We start from the raw sequence: 27078 nt of genomic DNA on the forward strand, positions 1-27078 counted from the left end.
CTATATTCAAAGGCATTTATTGCAACATTATTTATAAGGGCAAAAAATTGGTAACCACAGGAGAGTAATTAAGAAAATTGTCATATCCACGTGATGATATAATAAGTAGATACTAGAAGTGATAATATAGATATAAAAATTTGAATAAATATATACAAATGTTAATAGTGGTTATTACTTAATGGCAGGATTACACATATTTTTTTCTCCTTTAAACTTTTCAGTATTTTTCAATTTCCTTATAAGGGAAATGAAACCCTGAAATCATGAAAACTTTTTATTTTTATTTTTACATTTTATTTATTTATCTTTTTGAGACGGAGTTTTGCTCTTGTTGCCTAGGCTGGAGTGCAATGGTGTGATCTTGGCTCCCTGCAACCTCCGCCTCCCAGGTTCAAGCGATTCTCCTGCCTCAGCCTCCTGAGTAGCTGGATTATAGGCATGCACCACCATGCCCGGCTAATTTTGTGATTTTAGTAGAGATGGAGTTTCTCCATGTTGGTCAGGCTGGTCTTGAACTCCCGACTTTGGGTGATCTGCCCGCCTTGGCCTCCCAAAATGCTGGGATTACAGGTATAAAAAAGCTGTTTAATACACGTTTTCCTTTTTCTCCTCTTTCTTTACATCACTCTTTTCCTTATCTTTATCTTTCTCCTTATCAACTTTTCTATCTTTTTGCTCTTTTCTTTTTCCTGCCTTTCTTTCTTGTCTCCATCCTGGTTGGCAATCTTGTTGATGAGGTTGTGCAGAGCAACCACAGAATGGATCAGTGAGGCCAAGTACACTACCACCATCTGGTCCTTGGTCCTCAGGTAAAAGGCCTTAAGAGGCTCCTGCAGGCTCATGTCTGGCAGCAGGCTGAAGATGTCCTGCAGCTCGTAGATGATCTGGTGGTGGATGGGCAGCTTGCCTGTGGCTACTTCTTCCAGGTAGCTCCTGATATCCAGAAGCTTGGAGTTCAGTCCCTTCAAACCATGGACCTGATTTGTGATCCGCTGGGACAGAGCGCCCACCGTCGTGTCTTTGATGTCTTGTAACAAGTGTTCAACTCCAACTTCCTCAGCTTACTCTGCTCCAATTTCACTGGTCATGTGTTCAAATGTTTTCAAGGTTGGAGTTCCATCATCACGGACTTCTTCCACTGAAACGTACGCTTCTGTGGGCAACTCTAGGTCCTTTGGATTCACGTCAATAATGACCAATACCGAGTTAGGATAGTATCTTTTCATGAGTTCATTGATGGTAATGTCATTCATGTGTATTTTAGGGCCTTTGTGGTACCAGCCAACTATTCTTTCTCTGGCATTGACTTTTCTTAAACATTCCATACACGTTTTCCAAATAATCATGGTCTAAAAACCACACAGAATTGTCTTTGTCATCTTCATCAAAAGGAACTGCACACTGTTTGATATATCAAGTACTTTCTTTTGCCATGACCCCAAAAGCACACCAACAACTTGCTTCTGGTTTCCAGCCTTGCCGATTTGGTTGAAATGATCCACCACACTGAGCAGCACCAGGGGGTGGACCACCACCTTCTGCACCTTCACCAGCTCTGGCATCGAGACACACCCCGCCCAGGCCTGGCTCCCCGAGACCTGCAAACACCAGCAGCGGCAGCAATTTCCCTGGGGCTCCATCAGGCCCAGGCTTTTCCTCTTCCCTCAGGTTTACATTTCACTTTGCAAAGGTAACAGTGGCTTAAACAAACCAAAGTAATCTCTAGGTCTCCTACTACAGTTACTTTAATTTTATGGAGCAAGAGTTTAAATTATAGAGATTGGCCAGGCGTGGTGGCTCACGCCTGTAATCCCAGCACTTTGGGAGGCCAAGGCGGTGGATCACCTGAGGTCGGGAGTTCGAGACCAGCCTGACCAACATGGAGAAACCCCATCTCTACTAAAAATACAAAAAATTAGCCGAGTATGGTGGCACATGCCTGTAATTCCAGCTACTGGGGAGGCTGGGGTAGGAGAATCGCTTGAAGCTGGGAGGCAGAGGTTGCAGTAAGAGTGTCACTGCACTCCAGCCTGAGCAACAAGAGCAAAACTCTGTCTTAAAAAAAAAAATATATATATATATATATATATATATATATGTATACAGATTATCAGATTTAATCCTTCAAGATGTAGGTTAGTTCAAATTACATATGAATAATTATTATCTTTCTAATTAATAAAAGCTCACATTTTCCTATGGATTTTTGTTGTTGAGAATAATTGAATTCACATTGTTCAATGTCATCTAGACTAATTCTTAAGTTTGTATTTTGAAAATAAGTAGGTCCCTTTCAACATGGGGAGTATAGCACAATTATCTTCCCACACAGGAAAGAAAAACAATTTTTTTTTTTTAGGATCCTCTTTATACTACCATTATCAACAATGTCACCATTTGATTTTTAAAAATTGAGGCAAGATGTCGTTTGTTTTTGAATCAAACCTACTTTCATTTAAGTCATTTGTAGCTGTTAGGAAACAATATTTGCAATGGAAATAGTGTTTCAATGTCACTATCTTTTTATCAAAGATAAAACAAGGTTCTGTATATATTTTCCTATAATCACAGCACAGTGTTTTCTTTATTTCCTCTCTATCCCATAACATGATTTATATACCTTTTTTTTTTTTCTTGAGACAGAGTCTCACTCTGTCGCCCAGGCTGCAGTGCAGTGGCACGATCTCGGCTCACTGCAACCTCTGCCTCCTGGATTCAAGCGATTCTCCTGCCTCAGCCTCCTGAGTAGCTGGGATTACAGGCGCCCACCACCATGCCTGGCTTTTGTATTTTTAGTAGAGATGGGATTTCACCATGTTGGTCAGGCTGATCTCGAACTCCTGATCTTGTGATCCGCCCACCTCGGCCTCCCACAGTGCTGGGATTACAGGCGTAAGCCATTGTGCCCAGCCACATTATTTATATACCTTTTAAGCCAGGTGACATAATCTGAGTTGAAATGTGGTTATTTGGTCTTATGACCTTCTACTATCTCATACATTTTTGGAGGGCGGAGACTTATCTTTTTTCTTACAAGTCCAGAATCTTTGTTGTAGTTAGAACTATTTGGGGTTACCCATCAGTTCCGTCCTCTGAGAAAATAACCCAAATCCCTCTCCCCAAAGTGCAAAGATGAGCTAAGAAAGTCATGTTATACAATAGGAGGCCCAATCTCCTGGCCATATCTCTTTGGACTAATTGTGCTTACCTGATTCAAATTAGACTACTCAGTTTCACTCTCCGTAGCAAGAGATTTATATTCAGAAAAGTTAGTCTTCCGGGCTTCTCGACTGGAAGCTTTGTGCATAGGGTGGCCATATTCTACCACTTGTGCAGAGAAAAGCACGAAAACTAATGTGCATTCATTTGGTGATTCAATGAACATTTATGGATTGTCTCTATGTGCTAGGTACACTGTAAGGTGCTGTCTGTGCAATGGTGAATCTAACAGGTATCGTCTTCATTCTTGTCAACAGTGACAAGGAGTTTTTTTTTTTTTTTGAGACAGAGTCTCACTCTGTTGCCCAGGCTGGAGTGCAGTGGTGTGATATCCACTCACTGCAAGCTCCATCTCCCGGGTTCACGCCATTCTCCTGCCTCATCCTCCTGAGTAGCTGGGACTACAGGCGCCCGCCACCACGCCCAGCTAATTTTTTGTATTTTTAGTAGAGATGGGGTTTCACCGTGTTAGCCAGGATGGTCTCGATCTCCTGACCTCGTGATCTGCCCGCCTCGGCCTCCCAAAGTGCTGGGATTATAGGCATGAGCCACCGCGCCTGGGCGACAAGAGAATATTTATCTGGCTTCATCCTTGAGGTTCCTGAATAGGCTCTGAGTTCAGCAATTTCTTCCTAAATATTTGTAGAGGTCCCCAGAGTGAGTCACATGGGTGCTTTGTATATGATGGAACTACCCGATCATAGTACTCTGTCTCTGACTGAGCTACTTGGAAGGCTGAGGTGGAGGATTGCTTGAGCTCAGGAGTTGGAGACTGTGGTGAGCTATGATCACACCACTGCACTCCAGCCTAGGTGACAGAGCCAGGCTCTGCCTCTAAAAACAGAAAAAAGAAAATTCTCAGAGGAAGTTCTTCACACTGTAAGATCAGGAATCACTCTCTTATACAACGAGGAAGATGCTACATGAAGGGCAATTTATGGCCAGTGCTGTGCTTCATGCAGCATCACCTTCCCCTTCAATTTCGCATATTGCCATTGAACCAGATCTCTTTAGGGTGACTTACTTGTTCTTTTTTTTCAAAATAGAGTCTCAGTCTATTACGCAGGCTAGAGTGCAATGGCGTGATCTTGGTTCACTGCAACCTCTGCCTCCTGGGTTCAAGCGATTCTCCTGACTCAGCCTCCTGAGTAGCTGGGACCACAGGCGTCCACCACCACGCCTTCTAATTTTTGTATTTTTAGTAGAGACGGGATTTCACCATATTGGCCAGACTGGTCTTGAACTCCTGACCTCATGATCCACCCACCTCAGCCTCCCAAATTGCTGGGATTACAGGCGTGAGCCACTGTGCCCAGCCAGGATGACTTACTTTCTGGGAGGTTCCTTGATTCTCAGGTAAGGAGGTTCCAAGTGAACCTTGCCTACCAGTCATCTAAATGTGACATATAGGCTTGAGTTCCAAGGTGAACACAGCTCAGGCTCAAGCTGGTATTCCTTTCATGTTATATATGCATAACATAAATAATAAAACTCTGTGTGCATATCTTAATGTTTTTATTTGCATGTGTGTATATATATAAATGAAAAATACATAAATAAAAATGATATATATAAAAATGAAAAAAGTGACAATCAGCGTGTTCTTAAAAGTGGGAAGGGAGATCTCATCCTATTTTCACTTAAGTAGAGGAAATATTTAAAGACATTTTTCATTTTCAGTTATATTTTTTCTGCTATAGTTATTTCCTCTGAGATGAGCTTGAGCTCATTACATTTCTTCCTTGATTTATCTTCTAGTTATTTATCTTCTGTTTTTCTTTTCATATTCATTTAGACACCATTTGTCAAATTCATTTCATATTCTTTCAGCAATGCAGTTTATGATTCTAAAAACTGCATATATTTATTATGCACATTGTGAAATGACTAAATCAAGCTAATTAACATAAGCATTGCTTCACATACTTACCAGTTTTGTGATGAGAACCCTTAAGATGCACTCTTTTAGCAAGTTTCAAGGACACAATACATTGTCATTTACTACAGTCACCACGTTGTACAATAGATTTCTTGGACTTATTCCTCCCATCTAACTTAAATTTTGTATCTTTTGACCAATCTCCTCCTCCTCCTGAGGTTGGAGTGGGGTAGTTTATCTTTTTTTTTTTTTTGACAGAGTCTCGCTCTGTTGCCCAGGCTAGAGTGCAGTGGTGGAATCTCGGCTCACTGCCACCTCTGCTTCCCGGGTTCGAGCGGTTCTCCTGCCTCAGCCTCCCGAGTAACTGGGATTACAAGAGTGTGCCACCACGCCTGGTTAATTTTTTGTATTTTTAGTAGAGACGGGGTTCTACCGTGTTAGCCCGGATGGTCTCGATCTCCTGACCCCCCGATCCGCCCGCCTTGGCCACCCAAAGTGCTGGGATTCAGGCGTGAGCCACTGCGCCCGGTTAGTTTATCAATCTTTAATGTATTCACTGACTGGTTAAATTCCTGCAACTGCATGCTTGATTTTGCATCCTTGATTCTCAGTACTAATGATCTGGATTATAGATCATTCCTTAGCTATAAACATGTTCAAATATGCTTTTCAAAACTAAACATTCTTAAAAACATTCTGTACCCTTTATTTTCCTTAGCATGATTTGTCTTTGGGACAAGGAAGAGCTGTTGGTGTTTACGTGCAGTGGGATAGGTTTTAAAAAGAACCATTTAAAGAATTTGACTTGGGTTTTGATGTATCAGAGAGTGAGGAAATTTTCACTTGAGACTCATTCAACTCTGACGTCTGTCCACATAACGGATCACCCCTTCTTGAGCATCCTCCAGCCGCCCCATTTTCTGTGTCCTTATTCTTTCGCCACGGCCCCTAACGTGATCATAAGTGACTCTGCGCGGGATGCGGGAGGGCTGCAGCATTCAAACTGCAGTCGGGTTATTCCGGAAGCTTCGACCTGGGACCCACCAAGGGGCCAGGAAGCTCTGGTGCGAGTCTGGCCGCTGCTAGGCAAGCGGGAGTGTCGCCATGGCAACGGAGCCGCGCACACGCCGTCGCGGATGGGCGGAGAAATGCCCGCGCGGAAGTCTCCGCCCCCAGGCTGGGGCACCGGTGGTCTCCGCCGCCGGGGACGTCGCCATGGCAACGGCACCGCAGGTTGGAGGGGTGGAGTAGGGGGCGGGGAAATGCCAGAGCGAAAGTCCCCGCCCCCGGGCTGCTGGGCGGCGGCCAGGCAGCGGCCCGCAAGGATTTGAAACCGTTTGGGCCGGGCGGCGTCGGCGGCGGCGGCGGCCGAGCGGAAAGCTTGCGTGTGGTGGTGCCAGGTTCTCATTTTTTCCGAATTTCCTTCCCCCGCCCTTCCCACCAGGTTCTCGAGTAGAATTTTGCGCCAGTGGCCGCCGCCCCGCCCTTGCGGGCCCGTTCGGGGAGGGGCGTCGCCCTTAGGCCCTGGGCCCGTTCTCCGGGCCTGGGGGGCGCGCGCCCCGGGGGTCCCGGCGCTGTCCGCTGTGGTGTCCCCGGGAGGCAGAGCGCAGTCCAGGTCGGGACGGCTTGGGAAAGTTCTGAGTAAAGTTTGATCAGCCGGTTTGTTCGGTCTGACATGGTCCAGGAGTCTGACCCAAGGGTTTGCGACTGGGAGAGGAAATCTGTGTCCTGGACAAGGTAGGAGCGCGGCCTGGGCCTGGGCCTCGGCGGGCCGAGGAAGGGACTGCCAGGAACGGCGCCGCTGGAGTTTTCAATTCCGTCCCAGAAAAGAGTCTCGGAACAATCAGCTGGATTTGCGGGGACAGAACCAGGGCGCTGGTTGGTTTGCAGAAAGTCCTAGGCCGCTTGGAGAGGCCCTAGCCCAGCACCGCCCCATGTAGGATGCTACCCTGTGTTTCTGAGTTAATTATTTTTAAGTGTTCAAGAGAACGACATAAGTAAATGTGAACAACTTTTCTAATCATTGCACGGCTATTTTTATTTGTCTTTAATATTTTAAGATGAGTCAAAATAAGATAGAAGAGGCACATTAAATTCCATGAGCCTCACCACAGTGGTCAGGCTGCAGCTTAGTGAAATGCATGGTATTAATAATTTGTGCAGTTTTCAGGCCCAGCTGTCACTGTCCCCTAAGAACCTACGTCAGTGATTTCACCTCACGTAAGTCTTAGCTTCCTCCTCTGTGAAACAACCATGGAAATGGTACGGAAATGGTAGGGCCGGGCCAGAGAATACACTGAGGTTTGTTTCTAAAGCACACACCAAGCTACGGGCAGAGTCAGGGAAGGCTCCTGTCAAAACATCCACACGTGAAAGCCGGAGAAAACGTGCACCTGTAAACCTTTTTTATTTGTCGACATTTCCAGTTTTCTTTAATGACCCACAATATATTTAAAATGTGATTTGATTGACCAAAATGGATTTTACACAACTTCCAAGGACGTTTGTTTTGTTTGGCAAGGAGTGTGATATGAAAGAAGTGTATTCTTTCCTTGGCAGTTGGGACTCCTTTTTTTCCCAGACCTTTTAATACTTGTGGCTTGGTTATGTTTGCTGACTCTAGGGTAGGTAAGCACCTGAGAAAGTCTTAGCCCATTTTGTAGCTGTCCAAAAAGAAACAAGTTTAAAAAGAGACAACATGGGTGAGTTTAATAAAAGACATGATCCAAATGTAGATTGTAGCTATAAGCAAGAGTCACCCAATTTACTTCTTTTTTACCTTGGAAATTATTTATTTTTTTGAGACAGTTTTGCTCTGTGGCCCAGGCTGGAGTGCAACGGTGCGATCTCAGCTCACTGCAGCGTCCGTCACCTTGGTTACCTTTGCAATGATTTATATAACTGATAGGCACACTATAATTACTCTAAGCCTAAGCCAAAGATGTTGCTTTACTTATTTTTCAATTCTAGTAATTTAAATTTTCAATTCTGATAATGGTGTGAAACTTTTGATAAGTTGGAACTAAGTAGATATAATTCGTGAATATGATGTAATTTGTTTTAAAATTTCTATTTATTTTTCATTTTCAATTTTTTTTTTTGAGACGGAACTTTGTTCTTGTCACCCAGGATGGAGTGCAGTGACATGATCTCAGCTCACTGCAGGCGGATAACTTGAGGTCAGGAGTTCAAGACCAGCCTGGCCAACATGGTGAAACTCCGTCTCTACTAAAATTATCAAACAAATTAGCTGGGCAAAGTAGCACACGCCTGTATTCCCAGCTACTCGGGAGGCTGCAGTGAGCCAAGACTGTGTCATTGCACTCTGTAGCCTGGGCAACAGAGCAAGACTCCGTCTCAAAAAAAAAATTAAATTTATGTACAGCAAATGCAAATGCATTTTTATTTGGCATATAGTTCTATCAGTTTTTACACACGTGTAGGTTCTTATAACTTCCTCCATTGATAGTGTACCGAACAATTCCAACACGCCAAATTGTTTCCTTGTGCCATCTCTTTATGTTCAGACTCTGCCCCCACTGCTAACCCTGTGAGCTGCTGATCTGTTCTTTATGCCTATACTGTTTGCCTTTTCTAGAGTGTCACACAAATGGAATTAGACAGTATGCGGCCTTTTGAGAAGGGCTTCGTTCACTTAGCATAAGGATTTGAAGTTGTGTGTGTATCAGTAGTTCATTCCTTTCTGTTGCCAAGTACTATGTTATTGTGTGGATATGCCACAGTTTATCTAGTCCCCAGTTGAGGGACATTTGGGCTTTTTTCAGTTGTTTGTTGGTTATTTTAAAAAAATCACCCTTGGATTTTTGTGTGTATATAGATTTTTCTTTTCACTTGAATACCTGGGAGTGGAATTTCTGGGTCATAGGGTGAGTGTATGTTTATTTTTGTAAGAAACTGCCAAACTGTTTTCCGGAGTGCCTGTACTATTTTGTATTTCTACCAGCAATGCATGAGAGTTCCTGTTGTTGTACATCCTCACCAGCACTTGGTATTGTTTGCATTTTTAACGTTAGTGGTGTCTCAGTATAGTTTTTAATTTGCATTTCTGTAATGACTAATGTCGAGCATCTTGTCATGTGCTTACTTGCCATCTGTATTTCTTCTTTCGTAAAGGGACTCATATTTTTTGGCTGATTATTGGCGTAGTTTGTTTTCTGATTGTTGAGTTTTGAGAGTTCCTTATGTATTCTCGATACAAGTCTCATATGAGATGTATGATTTGCAAATATTTTGTTCTGGTCTGTGGCTTATCTTCTCAATTCCTTAACAGAGTCCTTTGCAGAACAGTTTTTATTTTTTTGTGAAGTTCAATATATCAGCTTTATTTTTTATTTTTGAGATAGGGTCTTGCTGTGTCACCAAGGCTAGTTTGGTGGTGCAATCATGGCCCACTGCAGCCTTGACCTCTCACACTTTTAAGCAATCCTCCTACCTCAGTGTCCCAAGTAGCTGGGACTACAGGTACATGCCACTACACCTGGCTAATTTTTTTTTTTTTTTTTTTTTTTTTTTTTTTTGAGACGGAGTCTCGCTCTGTCGCCCAGGCTGGAGTGCAGTGGCGCGATCTCGGCTCACTGCAAGCTCCGCCTCCCGGGTTCACGCCATTCTCCTGCCTCAGCCTCCCGAGTAGCTGGGACTACAGGCGCCCACAACCGCGCCCGGCTAATTTTTTGTATTTTTAGTAGAGACGGGGTTTCACCGTGGTCTCGATCTCCTGACCTTGTGATCCGCCCGCCTCGGCCTCCCAAAGTGCTGGGATTACAGGCGTGAGCCACCGCGCCCGGCCCACCTGGCTAATTTTTAATTGTTATTTTGTAGAGATGGGGTCTCACCATGTTGCCCAGGCTGGTCTTTAACTCCTGGGCTCAAGCATTCTTCCTGCCTGGGCTTCTCAAAGTTCTGGGATTACAGGCATGAACCATCATGCCCAGCCAGGTTTTCCTTTTGTGGACAGTGCTTTTAATGTTGTATATAAGATATCTTTGCCTTACTCAAGTTTGCAAAGATTTCCTCCCATGCTTTCTTCTGAGAGTTTTATAGTTTTACATTTTTACACTTAGGTCTGTGATTCAGATTGAGTTAATTTTTATATATAGGATGAAGTTTAGGTTGAGGTTCTTTTTTTTTTTTTTTGTATATGGATATCCAGTTGTTATGACATCATTTGTTGTAATAACTGTCATTTCTTCATGGATCACACCTTTGTTGAAAATCAGTTGTTCATATTTGTTTTGGTCTGTTTCTGGACTCTCTAATCTTTTCCATTGATCTGTCTGTCCTTTCACCAATACTGTGGCTTTGGAGTACATCTTAACATCTGGTAATGTATAAGTTCTCCAACTTTGTACTTTTTCAAAATTGTTTGGACTCTGTAGTTCCTTTACCTTTGCATGTAAATTTTAGAATTAAGCTTATCTCTACAAATAATACGGCTAGGTTTTGATTGGAATTGCATTAAATCTACAGGTCAATTTGGGGAGAACTGATATTTAACTCGGTTTTAAAAAAATCTCTCTCATCAGAATTTTGTAGTTTTCAGCATACATATCCTTAATATTTTGATTTAAAATATTTTACAGATTGGATTATGGAAGTGGGAAGTGAAGAAGAAAAATGGGAGAAGCTGGATGCTGAATTTGATCACTTTGTGGTTGATATGAAGCCCTATGTTCTAAAATTACCCCATAGGACAGGTAAGATTACATTTGAAAATTAGATTCTTAAGATTAATTTTTTTCTTTATATTGTTTAGTCAAACCAATGAACTATCAACATGGAAGAAAACCTGAATTTCTCTAGTTACAATTTTTGCCATTGACATGGGACTGTTTGCACCAAGTTGTTCAAGGGTAGATAGAAATTCAGTGGTAATGTCCTGCCAAACTATGGAAAGATCTTATTGTGATGCCTCCTCTCACATGTCATGGGCTTATAGCACATGGATCTCTAAAGTTAGCTACAACCTTTTTTCTCACATCTTTTCCTTTTCTCTACGGAAATTTTTCTCGCAAATTTTTCTTCTTTCTATGGAAAGGGCCAGAGACAGGAGGAGCCTACTGTTCTCCTGTTCTCCGGCCCTTGTGTCTATCAAAGCAGAAAATAATCTATTGGTCTTTTATGCTTATTGGTTGGCAGAACAAAATCCAGTGTGAATAAAGTTTTATTGCTATCTTGTCTCCAGTTCCTGGCCTGTTATTTCTAATTATGGAATGAAAGTCTTTTTCTCAAGTTAGAGAATTTTCATGTAACTTAAGGCACTAGAGAGCAATTGGAGAGAATTTTGGGGACTGGGAAGATTCTCTAAGCCATAGTAGGTGTAAGATTGCCTGTAAAGGTAAATGTGACTTGGTAGCTTTTGAGGGGTAGGTTTGGAGTGAGATCAAGAAACTATGGCTTTTACTTTTTCCAAGTTGCCTGTTTCGCTGAGATGTCTGAGTGGACTCTATATTCAGTGAGGAACTGACTCAGTATTAAATATAGTAATCTCCCCTTATCTTGAGGAATATGTTCCAAGACCCCCAGAGGCTGCCTGAAACAGCTGATAGTACTAAAACCTATATACACTCTGTCTTTTCCTATACATACACACTGATGATTGAATTTAGTTTATCAATTAGGTACAGTATGAGATTAACAACAATAGCTAGAACAATTATAACAATATACTGTAATAAAAATTGTGTGAAAGTAATTTCCCTCTTTCTTTCAAATATCTTATTGTACTGTACTCATCTATTTTTGGACTGCATTCGAGTGTGGGTGACTGAAACAGGAAAGTAAAACCATGGATAAGTGGAGACTATTGTATTTATTCCAGGGAGTTGTGTTAGGAGCAGGCAGTATGAGATATAAATGATGCATTCTGTGGTCACCTATTGTTCTAGGGCCTTCAGCCTTTCCTAGTCCTGGGTAAGTTGCATGGTCTTCCCTTGAAGATCTCCTCCTCTGCCTTCTTCTCTTGACCTTGTCAGGCTTTAACCTCTTCTTTCTTCCTCTGCTATTTTTCAAATGAATATTTCATGTCACATGACTCGTTCATGATTATTTGAATGATATCTAATGATATTTTTATATTGCATCCTCTTCTGATATTCACTACCTTTTTTTCTTTTTGTCTTAGATTTGCTGATTAGAAAACATTTGTATTAAAATTTCTCATTGTAAATGTATTTCAAATCAAACCATCCTCATATTTTATCTTCTTTAAAAAAAGGGTTTTAGGGGCCAGGCCCGCGCGGTGGCTCATGTCTGTAATCCCAGTACTTTGGGAGGCCGAGGCGGGCGGATCATGAGGTCAGGAGATTGAGACCATCCTGGCTAACATGGTGAAACCCCGTCTCTACTAAAAATATAAAAAAAAAATTGGACGGGCATGGTGGTGGGCACCTGTAGTCCCAGCTACTTGGGAAACTGAGGCAGGGGAATGGCATGAACCTGGGAGGCAGAGCTTGCAGTGATCCGAGATCATGCCAGTGCACTCCAGCCTGAGCGACAGAGCGAGACTCCATCTCAGAAGAAAAAAAAAAAAGATTTTAGCTACATAAAATTCATTAATTATAATCTTTGATTCCTTGACATGTTGTCAGTATTGGTACATCCATGGCTTTCTTTTATTTAGTTTATAATAAGCAATCTGAAACTCACATCTTAATCAAGAACTAGAAATTAATAATAAATTACATCTTATTGCTAAATTCTACTTGTGATAATGGGTTTTCCTATTATTCTACATAGAGGAATGCATTCTTTCATTAACCAAATTGCACTAAATTCTGAGCATTAGAATATTATATAGATTTAAATTTGCTATGGGATGTGGAAAGTATGTAGATTAAAGAACTATTTACTTAAGTTTATCAGTTTCACTTTTGCATTTTTGTTTTTTTTGTTTGTTTTGTTTTTTGTTGTTGTTGTTTTTTTTTTGAGACAGAGTCTCACTCTGTTGCCCAGGCTGGAGTGCAGTGGCACCATCTCGGCTCACTGCAAGCTCCACCTCCTAGATTCCCGCCATTCTCCTGCCTCAGCCTCCCGAGTAGCTGGGACTATAGGCGCCCGCCACCTCGCCCGGCTAATTTTTTGTATTTTTAGTAGAGATGGGGTTTCACCGTGTTAGCCAGGGTGGTCTCGATCTCCTGACCTCGTGATCCGCCTGCCTTGGCCTCCCAAAGCGCTGGGATTACAGGGCTGAGCCACTGCGCCCGGCCACGCTTTTGTATTTTCTTCATGTTCATGGTGTTCCCAATATTTCATGAAGTTTGTTTCGTGATTATATAATTTTCACAGCAAAATATACACAAATTTTTAAAGGCATAGGTTTCCAACCTGAAATGATATTTGCACCATAGTAAATCTGGTCTTAGTGATTTTTGTATATAAAACAATAAATGAATATGACCTTGGTAAACTAAAAGATTAGAGCAGATTTATGATTTGCATTAGATATGTAATCCTCAAATTGACTTAGACTGATAAAAAATTATTACCAGAATAGTTTTCATGAGACCTAAAACAATCCTGTGTCATGGCAAGATAATATAGACCTTTATATGTGGGTTAAACTGTGCTGTAATTTTTAGGTAGATTTTGAAAAGAATAATTATTTTACAAAATGGCATGTAAATAGTGCTCCGTTATTTTTAAAGATGTTAAAACCCTCAACTGATCAGCTACAACTCCCTGGATATTATTGAATTTCATAAATAAAACATTCAAGATTTAATTTTAGAGTAATTTGAAAATGCTTAGATAAATCAGAGATTGCATTTTATCTCTTTCAAGGTTTACATAATTAAAATTGTAGAAAGATTTTTCAATGTATCTAAAATTATTTTAGAGATGCAAAATTATAACAAAATTTTATCACAGAAATTTATTTATACAAAGTCTCCCAGCAAAGAAAAGCCCTGGACTTGATGGCTTCACTGATGAATTTTACTAAACTTTCTTCTTGTACAAAGTAATCCCAATATTTCATGAGTTTGTTCTGTGATTACATAATTTTCACAGCAAAAAATACAAACATTTTTAAAGGCATTCTTCCGTATATGGATATCAAGTTTTCAATATCCATATACAGAAGAATGAAACTAGACCCCTGTCTCCCACCATATACAAAAATAAAAATAGATTGAAGGCTGAAATCTAAGACCTCAAACAAGGAAACTACTAAAAGAAAACATTGGGGAAAATCTCCAGGATATTGGTCTGGGCAAAGATTTCTTGAGTAATACTCCAAAAGCACAGGCAACCAAAGCAACAATGGACAAAGGGGATCTCATTAAATTAAAAAGTTTCTGCAAAGGAGACAATCAACAAAGTGAAAATACAATCCAGCGAATGAGAGAAAATCTTTTCAAACTTTTCATCTGAGAAGGGAATAACCAGAATATATAAGGAGCTCAAACAACTCTATACAAAAAAATCAAATAATCTTATTTAAAAATGGGCAAAAGATCTAAATAGACATTTCTCAAAAGAAGACATACAAATGGTAAACAGACGTATGACAAGATGTTCAACATCATTGATCATCAGAGCAACGCAGATGAAAACTACAGTGAGATATTATTTCATCCCAGTTAAAATGACTTTCATCCAAAGACAGGCAATAACAAATGCTGGCAAGGATGTGGAGAAAAGGGAACTCTCTTGCATTTTTGATGGGAATACAAATTAGTGGAGTGACTATGGAGAAGAGTTTGAGGTTCCTCAGAAAAACTAGAAAATAGAGCTACCATGTGATCCAGCAGTCCCACTGCTAGTTATATACCCAAAAGAAAGGAAATTAGTGTATTGAAGAGATATCTGCACTCCCATGTTTGTGGCATCACTGTTCACAATAGCCAAGATTTGGAAGCAACCTAAGTGTCCATCAACAGACAAATGGATAAAGAAAATGTGATACATATACACAATGGAGTACTATTCAGCCATAAAAAAGGAGACCCTGTCATTTGCAACAACATGGCTGGAACTGGGAGACATTATGTTAAGTGAAATAAGCTAGGCACAGAAAGACAATCTTCACATATTCTCAGTAATTTGTGGGAGCTAAAAATTAAAACAATTGAACTCATGAAGATAGAGAGAAGAATGGTTTCCAGAGGCTGGGAAGGATGGGTACAGAGGGAAGTGGGGATGGTTAATGGGTACAAACACATAGAGTGAGTAAGACCTAGTATTTGACAGCACAACAGAGTGACTACAGTCAATAATAATTTAATGGCATATTTAAAAATAACTAAGTATAATTGGATTGTTTGTAACACAAAGGATAGATGCTTGAGGTGATGGATAGATACCCCATTTATCCTGATGTGATTATTATACATTACATGCCTGTGTCAAAATATCTCGTGTACTGCCTAAATATATATATCTACTGTGTACTCACAATAATTAAAAATTTAAAAAGTTATTTAATGATAATCTAGAGATTTTATTTTTGTGAAAATGTCTCTTTGCGTTTGTCTTTCTCATTAACCAATTACCTAATAACATTAAATGGTAGACCAGGAGTTAGCAGACAGTGGCCCATGGACCAACTCCCGCCCACAGTCTTTTTTGTCGGGTTTTATTGAAACATAGTCATGCCCTTTGTTTACCTACAGTCTCTGAGTGCTTTCACGCTACAGTGGCAGCGTAGTTGTGCCAGAGCTCATATGGCCCATGAAGCCTAAAGTATATACTCTCTGGCCTTTAACAGAAAAGGTTTGTTGGTCCTTCTTTTAGACTAAAGCAGGTGCTATTATAGGTCTTTGTAATCGAATGTTTCATTTTATAAAAAATCAAGTTTCTAATAGTTCTTATGTATTTGTAGAACGGCAGAGGTGTGCTCTTTGGATTAGAAAGCTGTGTGAGCCTTCAGGAACAGGTGCAGGAATAATGGGGAGGAAGAATCGGAACCTGTATGCAAAATTATTATTGCATATGCTTAAACGAGGTGTGCTTGAAGGCCCTTTTACACACCGACCTGAACCCGGGACGCTAAAAATTCTACCTTCATACATGGTAGGTATCAATGAACAACAACAACAAAAATATATATATGTAAGTTTCATTTTTTGTAAAAAGCATCAAGTTACCATCCCTTTGGGGAATGGTAATACTATTAGGTTGTATGTGCTAGGTAATACATTAAAATTGTTTTTTTCTTCTTGATTCATTTTTTTCCACCTTTGATAAAATACATGTATTGCTTATAAGAGGAGTATCCTTATTGATTTATTTATCCCTCAATATTCAATAATATTTCTAAAAAACTGAAAATGAATTTATATTGAGCTTTACTTTTTATTAATGTTCACTGGATTATAATGGTAATTTTTATGTAATTCAGTACATTCTAGTTTTTAAACTCATATACATTATTTAAACATTCATGAGAAGTTGAAGTGCGTGATTTGTAAAAATTCTTTCTACTCTAATAAAATGACAGTAATAAGTTGGAGTTTAAAAGTCATTTTCTGTACTTAAGTTAATTTCATTGTCAAAATCAACTTTATTGCAAAGGCAGTTATGATTATGCTTGGTGGATAAATTGTCACTGTCCTGGTCCTTGTAACCATAAAATATACCTTGGTTTGTGTGGCATTTGAGTGCCGGTACTTGAGAGATCTGGAGTACCTGGTATTGGTAACTTTGGTAGTTGCTATTAGCATATATATGTATTTTTTCAATGAACTGCGGAATTCTGTGTGATGTATTTTAAAACTTTTTATATTTTATCAGTTTACTTAAAGCATAGTTTAGTCAAGTGGCATGCTGAACATTAGAGAATAATTCCTGTTTTCTGTGGCACAATGCCAAAAGTTTTAATGACTATATCATTTAAAAGAAATTTCTGTGCATGTCCCATATGGAGTGGAGGGTCTTGTGTCATCCTCCCTAAAGAACAGTGCCTTGAGGATTTTGTCTGTAGGACTGGGAGAATTGTTTGTTTTTTTTGAGACGGAGTCTCGCTCTGTAGCCCAGGCTGGAGTGCAGTGGCCGGATCTCAGCTCACTGCAAGCTCCGCCTCCCGGGTTCACGCCATTCTCCGGCCTCAGCCTCCCGAGTAGCTGGGACTACAGGCGCCCGCCACTTCGCCCGGCTATTTTTTTGTATTTCTTAGTAGAGACGGGGTTTCACCGTGTTAGCCAGGATGGTCTCGATCTCCTGACCTCGTGATCCGCCCATCTCGGCCTCCCAAAGTGCTGGGATTACAGGCTTGAGCCACCGCGCCCGGCCTGGACTGGGAGAATTGTTGCAGAGGTGTGCAGTCAATGCAGAGTTTTCTTTAGAAATGTGTAAAGGTAGAACATTATGAAGCACATCTAGATGTGAAGACATGAGTATATTGTATCATGTTTTCCCATTCACACTTAATTTCATAGAGTCAAAGGGAAGGGCTTGTTTTAACAAATCATAATGATGAGAAAGTTTAGAGAACTCTCTTGGGTTTCCTAGCTAGTTAGTAGTATGACCAGAACTAAATCCCAGGTTTTTCACTCTGCTGTTCCCATCTTGTCAAGGGATTCCTAATTTTAATTCCTGGGTTGCATTGTTTTGTGTTTCTTTTCCCACTGATTTCTTTTTTTGTGTGTGTGTAAAGTAGTTAGTGATTACAGAAAGAGATAAGATAGCACATAATTAAAAAAAAACTTTGTATTTAACTTTTCATATTTAACTAATATTCCTTTTGTAATATACACGTAACTATCAGATTTATCTGTTATGTACTTATGTTTATTGTATTTCTTAGACAGTAGAGTGCAACTAAAATGTAAATATGTTATCACTTAATGTATTTTAATATCTCATAATTCATTGTATATTGAATTTTTTAAATGTTTGAATGTAATTGAATTTGAGTATTTGAAAGGCTGTTATCAAACTTGAAACTTGATGGAAATTTTAGTGGTTTTATTGTAGTACATTTTGAAAGAATAATTTTTCTAATTTTTAAAAATCAGTCCATCTATTTTGATGAACCAAATCCAGCACAAGCAAAAGGTTCAAGCCCAGAGGGATTACCAGCCTGGGTACTGGGTGAGCTGGAGACAAGTGAACGCAAATTAAATGAATCATGGAAACTTTCTTCTGGAGAAGATAACACTTTGGTACAGTCGCCAACTGATGTCTACAGGTATGCTAAGAGAATGGGATTTTGAATGTGTTTCATCATTTAGTCTGTCTTTGGAGCTGATTTATACATTCTGTTTTTCCTTTTTTTTTTTTTAATAGTAAGTAGTTTACTTTTCCCTTAAGTGCACATTCAAGATTATTTTATATTTTTAGCCATTTAATAGATACCTATTAACTTTCATATATATTTTTGATTGCTTGACAAGTGGTCCCTGAGCATCTTTAAATGACACAATTATGTATTTTCCTTTATGACAAGCATACATTAAAAGCGTTACCAATAACTTGAACAAAATATAATATCCTGCAAATCCAACTTGAACAGTATTTGTTTTCACTTAATGGTATAATGAATGTAAGCATAAACCCCATTGGACTGTGCTTTCTTACTTGAGTATTAAACTTAAATAGGTTTTTTTACTGCAAAAAAAATTTCTGAATTTTTGAAATGCACCAAAAGGCCATTATTATGGTGGCCTAATTTTTGGCTTCAGGGAAGGGATAGATTTAAATTTGGACTTTTATCAAATTTTTACTTTTCCATTTGGCCTTATTCCTTGAAATGTTAAAATATAGGACAGTGTCAATTACCATGTACCATACTTTATACTTCACTCCTCATCATTCTCTTGATAATTTTAATTTTAGAAATTCGTTTCTGTTAACAGTATAATCTTTCTTGTCCACTATAATTTTTTTGGTTTATTCGTTAAACAGATCTAGAAATGTTATTAGTAATTTGAAATGTCTCCACAGTTGATATAGTCTGTTTATATGTTTTTCAGACCTGAGATATCATGGTTGAAAAAGATAAAAGCGAGAGATCCAGTCCATATAAAATTATTTCAGTAGAAAGGAGAAACAGAATGGGGAGGCAAAAAGGAAGAGGTGAAATAATTAAGGGCATATTCAGAAGAGTAAAAAGAAACGAATAGATGAGTCTGTAGGAAGTGTGGTGTTAAAATACTTATTTTTACATTCATAGGAGAATTACAATTAGAAGAGGTATAATTGTACAGTTTTTGTAGCCTTCGAAGCAATCTCTTTATATGGAGGTGTAAAGAGATTGTGGTCTGAAAAATATAATTCTTAGTTTTGCTGCAAAAGACATCAGTTGTTTGCCAAAATATCTGCTAAGAGTCCAGCTAAATTCTGGGTTCCTTTCTAGATGTAATGTATGTGGAGTTTATGGTATAAAGGTGAACTAAAGTAGTTTCCTGTATCTTAGAGCTTAGAGCATAGTTTGAAAATTTGTGATCTTCCAGGACTGAATGAATCGTAGATTTGTTTTGTTGGACTTCAACAATGTCTTTAACAATTTTAACTGAGTTGTCAAAATTAACATTTGGGGGATTTCATATAAAAGCCCAACTTTCTGGCTTCTCTTTAAAAATGGACACCTAGAAATCTTTCCAGGAGACAGCCCCAGGTTGGAGCTAAGTAGTACTTGGTTACCCCCATTAGTGTATGCTTTCATGATTTCCTGCTAATTCCTGACACCAAATTTGATGTCTATTGCATCTGTTATTGAGCTTGAGTTTTTTTTTTTTTCCCCTTTAAGTAGAGTTAAGAGGAAAATGAAGTGTTTGTTTTTCTAATTTTATGTTCTGTCAAGTGAAAGAAGAAAGGTAGGAAAGAGGGATCTTGTGATTTAAGAAGGGGAGAGGGTTGGGCACAGCTGTGCATCTGTGGTCCTAGCTATTCAAGAGGTGGAAGCAGAAGGATAGCTTGGGCCCAGGAGTGTGAGGCCAGCCTGAGCAATAGAGTGAGACCTCATCTGTGAACAAAAAACAGAAGGAGAGAGACAGACACTATGTCTTTGTAGAAGTGAAGGATATCCTTATATCTGGCAGTAAATCACTCATCTGTTAAGTCCTCCGGACATTTGATTTATAACCACTGCTTTAGATGAGTGGGGGAGAGAGATGAACACATGGATAGTTTGAATGCAGTGGCTATGCATAGTCATGGAAATATTTGCAAGGATTCAGGTGTGTATAAGAAAAGCATTCAGGATAGGAAATAGACTTGAGATTTCCAGGGAGTCCAGGTGAATAGATTTTTTTCTTCTTTGGAACACAGGATAAAGTTTGAGAAAATACAATGAGAATATCCTTCACCTGTTACTCATTGACTTTTTTGAGAAATGAAACCATAGTAAAATCCCCAGAATTGTAAAAAATAACTTAATTCTCTTTGTTGGTCACCTGTTATTAAATGACATTTTAATGCAAAAGGATCGCTAGAGTATGAGGCATTCGTTGTCGGTTATATAATAAGTAATGGGAAAAGCAGGCACTCTTGTGACCCTGGTGAGTCCACCCATCCTTCAGAGATCGCAACGTGAAAAAAGCCTTATCTCATATCCCAGGGCAGTTTAGGTGACCCCGTTATTTACTTCTTTAGTACTCTGTGTTTCTTTGCTGCCTTCATCCTATGCGTAGAGGCTTCCTATCTGTCCTGTGTGCTAGATTGTAAATTTCATGAGGTAGGAACTTGTGTTTCTGCTGTTTGCCATATTTGCTATATTTCCAGCCCCTAGCACTGGGCAGGAACATGTTAGGAATTCTGTAAGTATCTATATTCAAGAGTGAATGCATGCATGAACGAGTAGGTTGTGTTAGACACTGCCACATATTTAATCTGTACAAAATCCCTTTGAGACGGGTATATTGTGGCAGAGGAAATGGCATAAAAGGATTTTTTTTTTTCTTTTTAACATTTCAGAAAATGTTGAGGGAAGCATACATTTTAGAAAACATGGAGGGAAGCTTGGATGTAGGTTATAGCGATTGCCTTCACACACTGTGAGGAATATGACAATGAAAGAGCTAGAAAGGACATGCTTAAAATATCATCTGTCAAATGTCAGAATCATTAAGGTCAATTAGGGCTGCCAAAACAAAAGATCTCAGGGTATCATATGTTTCTTTTAATTTAATAGTTTCAACTTGATTATTTTTAAAATTTCAATTTGATTTACATTAGTTAACAGATTTTTGTAGTTTTTACATACATGAAGGCATTTAAAAATAACATTTACTTTAGCTAAAGCCAAGAAAACTGATTTTACGGTGAAATATAGATCATGTATGACATCAGATCACATGTGGTAGTGTATCGGCTGTTGATGGTTCTGTCTTCTTATTTCTTTTCTAAATTTACCCCTTTACTCTGAGTGATCATAGTGTGCTAATGAAAAAGTTAGTATCTGCTAATCTTGACCTAATATATCTAATCAGTTCTGCAAGAAATTGTTTTAAAAAGTTTAAGAGGCTTATAATATTTGACACATGTATGTTTTTATAGTGAATAATTTATTGTTACTTAGAACTGAAGTTTAATGCTGCCTCATAAATTTTACAGCCACTTCAACTTGTCCTTTGAAAAACCTCTTTAATCTTAAAAGATTTTTCCCCCTTAGTGTTTCTTTTTTGATCACTTTATAAAATCCTGCTTTACTTAGACCTTTTTGTATGTGAAGTATTTCTAATGGCATTTTAGATTATGCTGTTTGTGTCCTAGCCTTTTTATATTATTAAAGATGCAGAGTCCTTTTGAAGCCTTTTTGTTAGGACTCCCTATTCAGTAGAGATGGCACCTTTCCTTTACTTTTATTCTTCCTGTAGGATATGGTATATAGCCTTGTTCCAAACTTGTTAGAAGTATGGTAAGGTCATATTCCGTCTGGCTTATTCTCACACTTTATTTTTTCCACCAAGTATACATTATATACTAGTGTACTTAGCATTTCACACCAAACAGCTTCAACACTTAACTAGTAGTCCTGTCCTTGCTCTCTTTGCTTTCATTTTTCTTTTCTTTCTTTTTTTTTTTTGAGACAGAGTCTTGCTCTGTCGCCCAGGCTGGGGTGCAGTGGCCGGATCTCAGCTCACTGCAAGCTCCGCCTCCCGGGTTTAGACCATTCTCCTGCCTCAGCCTCCCGAGTAGCTGGGACTACAGGCGCCCGCCACCTCGCCCGGCTAGTTTTTTGTATTTTTTAGTAGAGACGGGGTTTCACCGTGTTAGCCAGGATGGTCTCGATCTCCTGACCTCGTGATCCGCCCGTCTCGGCCTCCCAAAGTGCTGGGATTACAGGCTTGAGCCACCGCGCCCGGCGTAGTCCTGTCCTTGCTCTCTTTGCTTTCATTTTTCATATTTCTTGGTTTAAGATAATCTTATTACCCATATTTTCTATATATAGCATTGCTATTATATATCTGTTACTGCATTTTTTATGTCAAATATCTGCCTATTTTCTTTTCTTTTTTTTTTTTGAGATGGAGTCTTACTCTGTCACCCAGGCTAGAGTGCAGTGGCACAGTCTTGGCTCACTGCAACCTCCTCCTCCTAGGTTCAAGCGATTCTGCTTCCTCAGCATCCAGAGTAGCTGGGACTACAGGCTTGCACCACCATGCCTGGCTAATTTTTGTGTTTAGTAGAGACATGGTTTCACCATGTTGGCCAGGCTGGTGTTGAACTCCTGACCTTAAGTGATATGCCCACCTTGGTCTCCCAAAGTGCTGGGATTACAGGCATGAGCCACCATGCCTGGCCTATCTGCCTATTTTCTAGACAGTGAAATATTTTAGTTATATTTGAGTTTGGAGCATAACTTTAGAAAATGTTGCTAAGGAGACCATAGACTTAGATCTCATGCATGTATAGTTTGGTTAATTTCATTTAGATCTACAATCATGAGCTATATCAATATATATTATCTTTCTGATCAGCCTTCAGACACTTAACATGGAGGTCTGGTAAAGACCTTAATTGTCTTGATAGTGGTCTTCATGATCCTCCTTCTGGGGTTCATACTCTTATATAATCCACTCCCCTTGAGTGTGGGCAGGACCCGTGACTTGCTTCTAACCAGTAGATTATGGCAATGGTAATGGGATATTATTCCCAGGATTATATTACTTCATCTTGCTAGTAGACTTGCTGTCATTCCCTTTGCTGGCTTTGGAAGAAGCAGCTGCCATGAATCGTATGTCATAAGGAACTGAATGCTGCTGACATCCACGTGAGCTGGGAAGTGAATCCTTCCCTAGTTGAGCTTCTAGATCAGAACCCAGGCCTGGTCCAATCATGATTACAGCCTTCTGTGGCCCTAAGCAGAGGACCCAGTTCAGCTGTGCCTTGACTTCTGACCCGCAGAAACACGAGAAAATTTATGTGTGTTGTTTAAAGCTGTTAAATTTGTAGCAATTTGTTATACAGCAATAGATGACTAGTACAGTCTTTATCCTCATTTTAGAAAATTACGCAATCTCTGTATATAATACATGTTTATAAAAACCTCAGTATAGAAATATTTAGAGTAAAAAGTCACAATCCTTCTCTCTGTGTCTTCTTTATCCCACTGTCCTTTTGAGTGGTAATCACCATTAACAATTTTGTGCATATCATTTTACAATAGACATCCACACCTATATAATTAAGAAATTACAGGCCTGGTGCGGTGGCTCACACCTGTAATCCTAGCACTTTGGGAGGGAAAGGTGGGCGGATTACAAGGTCGGGAGTTCGAGACCAGCTTGGCGAATATGGTGAAACCCTGTCTCTACTAAAAATACAAAAAATTAGCTGGGCATGGTGGTGGGTGCCTGTAGTCCCAGCTACTTGGGAGGCCGAGGCAGGAGAATCGCTTGAACCCGGGAGGCGAAGGATGCAGTGAGCTGATGTTGCCCCACTGCACTGCAGCCTGGGCGACAGAGCAAGACTGCATCTCAAATCAAAAACAAAAATATTACAAATTGACTCATACTGTATGTACTGTTCTGAGACTTGCTCTTTTTTTACTCAGCTTTGTCTTAAACCCGTATCATGTGGACTTTTAAATTGCAGATAATCCGTAATGTGGATATACTATAATTTAACCTGTCTCTTCTGCTTTTAATTTTTTTATTGTTATAAAGAATGGATGAGTTAACATCCTAGTAATACATAATCATGCGCCTTATTTAAAAATGCACCCGGCTGGGCGCGGTGGCTCACGCCTGTAATCCCAGCACTTTGGGAGGCCGAGGCGGGTGGATCCCGAGGTCAGGAGATCGAGACCATCCTGGCTAACACGGTGAAACCCCGTCTCTACTAAAAATGCAAAAAATTAGCCAGGCGTGGCAGCAGGCACCTGTAGTCCCAGCTACTTGGGAGGCTGAGGCAGGAGAATGGCGTGAACCCAGGAGGCGGAGCTTTCAGTGAGCCGAGATCGCGCCACTGCACTCCAGTCTGGGCGACTGAGCAAGACTCCGTCTCAAAAAAAAAAAAAAAAAAAAAAAAAGGCACCCAGGGTTTGTTTTAATCAGATATTATATGATGACAGACACAGAGACAAGTTGCCTTTGAAAGAAGAGTTTGTTTCTCACAGTTTCCAAGAGGAGGGAGGCATGCCACACCATGCAGGCCAGGTGGAGAAGCACAAGGGTTGGTCAGGAGGCAGAAGGAGTAAGGAGAAGTATGGGAGAGAGCCTTTTTATATAGTGGTGGGATGTTCCCTATTGGACAGAAAGTGAAACACTGATGTTGGGATTTGTAGTTGGAGGGTTTGTAATATAATTTCCAAGTGCCCACAAAAAGGCAGGGATGGTAAGGATGTGAACAACTCTGGCTGTTAGTTTGGTCCATGATTTCAAGATGCCAAATTATCAATTAGAATACCAAGAATGATTATTATATGCCTGCATGTGTTTTGGGCTATTATGGATTCCTAGATGAGAAATTGCTTTGTTGGTGGGGTTATTAGTTGGTTCAACACCTTGTGCAGTGGTTAAAAAATATATATACACACACACACACACACACACACATATATATATGTAGATACGTGTATACATATAAATATATATACACAAATATATAAAAATATATATATATAAAATATATATGCATTATTATGGCAAGATCTAATAGGATAAAGTTAAAAAGAAGCACATAAACTATAGGAAGCTTCCACTTGTATTTGTGTATGTGTGTTTTAGAGGCTCTATGGATACATATGTGTTCGTGTCCATGGAATCTTTCTGGGTACCACACATGAAACTGTGAAAGGTGGTTAGCTTTAGGGATTGGGGCTAGTTTGGAGTGTACATTTAAAAATGTTCTTTTTAAAAAAAAGTGCCTGTGGTATTTCTAATAGTCACACTCTCTTATATTTTGATAGATACTGTCCAGTTGCCTTCCGAAATATCATCTTCATAAAATGTTGGTGCATACACCTTGAAAATTAATAAATTTGTGTAAGAAATATATATACATTGAAACATAAAAATGAAAAAAATTTCTAGTAAATAAGTGTTTGTGGATTCCACTTGTATTTTTAATTTGTGAAAGCAGTGGCCAAGTGGGGCAAGTCATACCATTTATGGATCTCCTACTGTATGCTAGGTACTGTCCTAGAAATCTTTTCCAAATCATCTGATTGAATCCTCTCTACAGTCCAGTGAGGTTGACATCATTGCCCTTTTGTATTTATAGATGAGGTAACAGCTTCAGGAAAGTCCAGTGACTTTTCCAGTATGGATCCAATATTGGAATGCAGGGCCTTCTGATTTCACACCCATATTCTTTCTAGTGTATCATGTAGGCATAAGTACTTCATGCAGCCAATATGGAAATTTTAGTTTTATCTGTTTTCTCCCACTTGAGCTGCATCAGCAATCCTGGGCAGCTATACCTTTGTTCTTGGTTATTTCTAGGTTAAGCTGAAAGGAAGCAGTTTGCCTTTGTTCACATTGCACTTCTGACACTTGGCAACCATCTGTCCTCAGGCAAATTACTTAATTTCTCTAAACCCCAGTTTCATCATTTGTAGATGGAGATAGTGGTAGTACTAACTTGGGGGCTGGTACTACCACTATCTCCATTTACAAATGGAGTTGTAAGGATGAAGTGAAATAAGGCATGTAGAGCCCTTGACAGAGGGCCTGTTAAGAGTTAGCTGCTGCTGCCTCCATCATCACTGGTATGGTGATCGTTATTGTAATAGTTCATCAGGGCCTTGCTTGTTAGATTGTTTGACCATTCTTTTGCTTCTCTAATTACTAATCCTCCCAAAGGGTATTATCTTAAAGTCCGTTGGTCATTAATTATTTTCAGTTACTAAAAGTAATTTTGTATTCCCTGAGAAAAATAAATTATGACTATGCAGAAAAGTTATGATTATAAGTGTGAACCCTGCACAATATCAAAATAAAGAATGGTAATTGTATTTTAAAAGAGACTTTATAGGAATCTTTATTTAAACAACATAACAAGCCTCTTTTTCAAGGATAGATGGAACACAGAGTGGCTGGCCTCATTGTTTACATTTTTTCACGCCATATATTTGAAGCTGCCTAAGTAACTAATTTGTTTTTGTTTTTGTTTTTTTTTGAGATGGAGTCTTGCTCTGTCACCCAGGCTGGAGTGCAGTGGCGCGATCTTGGCTCACTGCAAGCTCTGCCTCCCAGGTTCAATCGATTCTTTTGCCTCAGCCTCCTGAGTAGGTGGGATTACAGGCATGTGCCACCACACCTGGCTAATTTTTTTTGTATTTTTAGTAGACACGGGGTTTCATCATGTTGGCTAGGCTGGTCTCGAACTCCTGACCTCAGGTGATCCACCTCCCTCGGCCTCCCAAAGTGCTGGGATAACAGGTGTAAGCCACTGTGCTCGGCCGGTAACTAACAGTTTGATTTTAGTTCACATCATCTGTATACTCTTCATGCTTTATCTCAAAGACAGAACACAAAGGTAATAGGTTGTATTCTTGCCTTACAATTCTGTGAAAAATGTTTTGAAGCTTCTCGTTAATGGCTTGTAATTATTTTATGTCTTTTCAGTGAAGT

The 27078-nt window shown here is 39.6% G+C and overlaps 1 protein-coding gene and 1 pseudogene across 15 annotated transcripts in view; one reads left to right on the forward strand and one right to left on the reverse strand.

Moving 5' to 3' along the window:
* Positions 1-588: 588 nt before the first annotated feature.
* On the reverse strand, positions 589-1565 carry LOC126938327 (26S proteasome non-ATPase regulatory subunit 7-like; annotated as a pseudogene).
* Positions 1566-6245: 4680 nt separating this feature from the next.
* The window catches only part of CEP112 (centrosomal protein 112), a 537631-nt gene continuing 516798 nt past the window's right edge, over positions 6246-27078 (forward strand). For 9 of the 15 annotated variants that reach the window (XM_050762401.1, XM_050762392.1, XM_050762393.1 and 6 more), the window contains exons 1-4: positions 6246-6501; positions 10702-10815; positions 15942-16132; positions 18076-18248. In XM_050762401.1, the coding sequence (XP_050618358.1) occupies positions 10710-10815; positions 15942-16132; positions 18076-18248 (470 nt within the window). In that variant the 5' untranslated portion in view covers positions 6246-6501; positions 10702-10709. Of the gene's footprint in view, positions 6502-6604; positions 6839-10701; positions 10816-15941; positions 16133-18075; positions 18249-27078 lie in introns of those variants that run through there. The other 6 variants (XM_050762394.1, XM_050762398.1, XM_050762388.1 and 3 more) reach the window with 4 other exon arrangements.

Source organism: Macaca thibetana, chromosome 16 (genome assembly GCF_024542745.1).
Source record: "Macaca thibetana thibetana isolate TM-01 chromosome 16, ASM2454274v1, whole genome shotgun sequence".
Lineage (NCBI taxonomy): Eukaryota > Metazoa > Chordata > Mammalia > Primates > Cercopithecidae > Macaca > Macaca thibetana.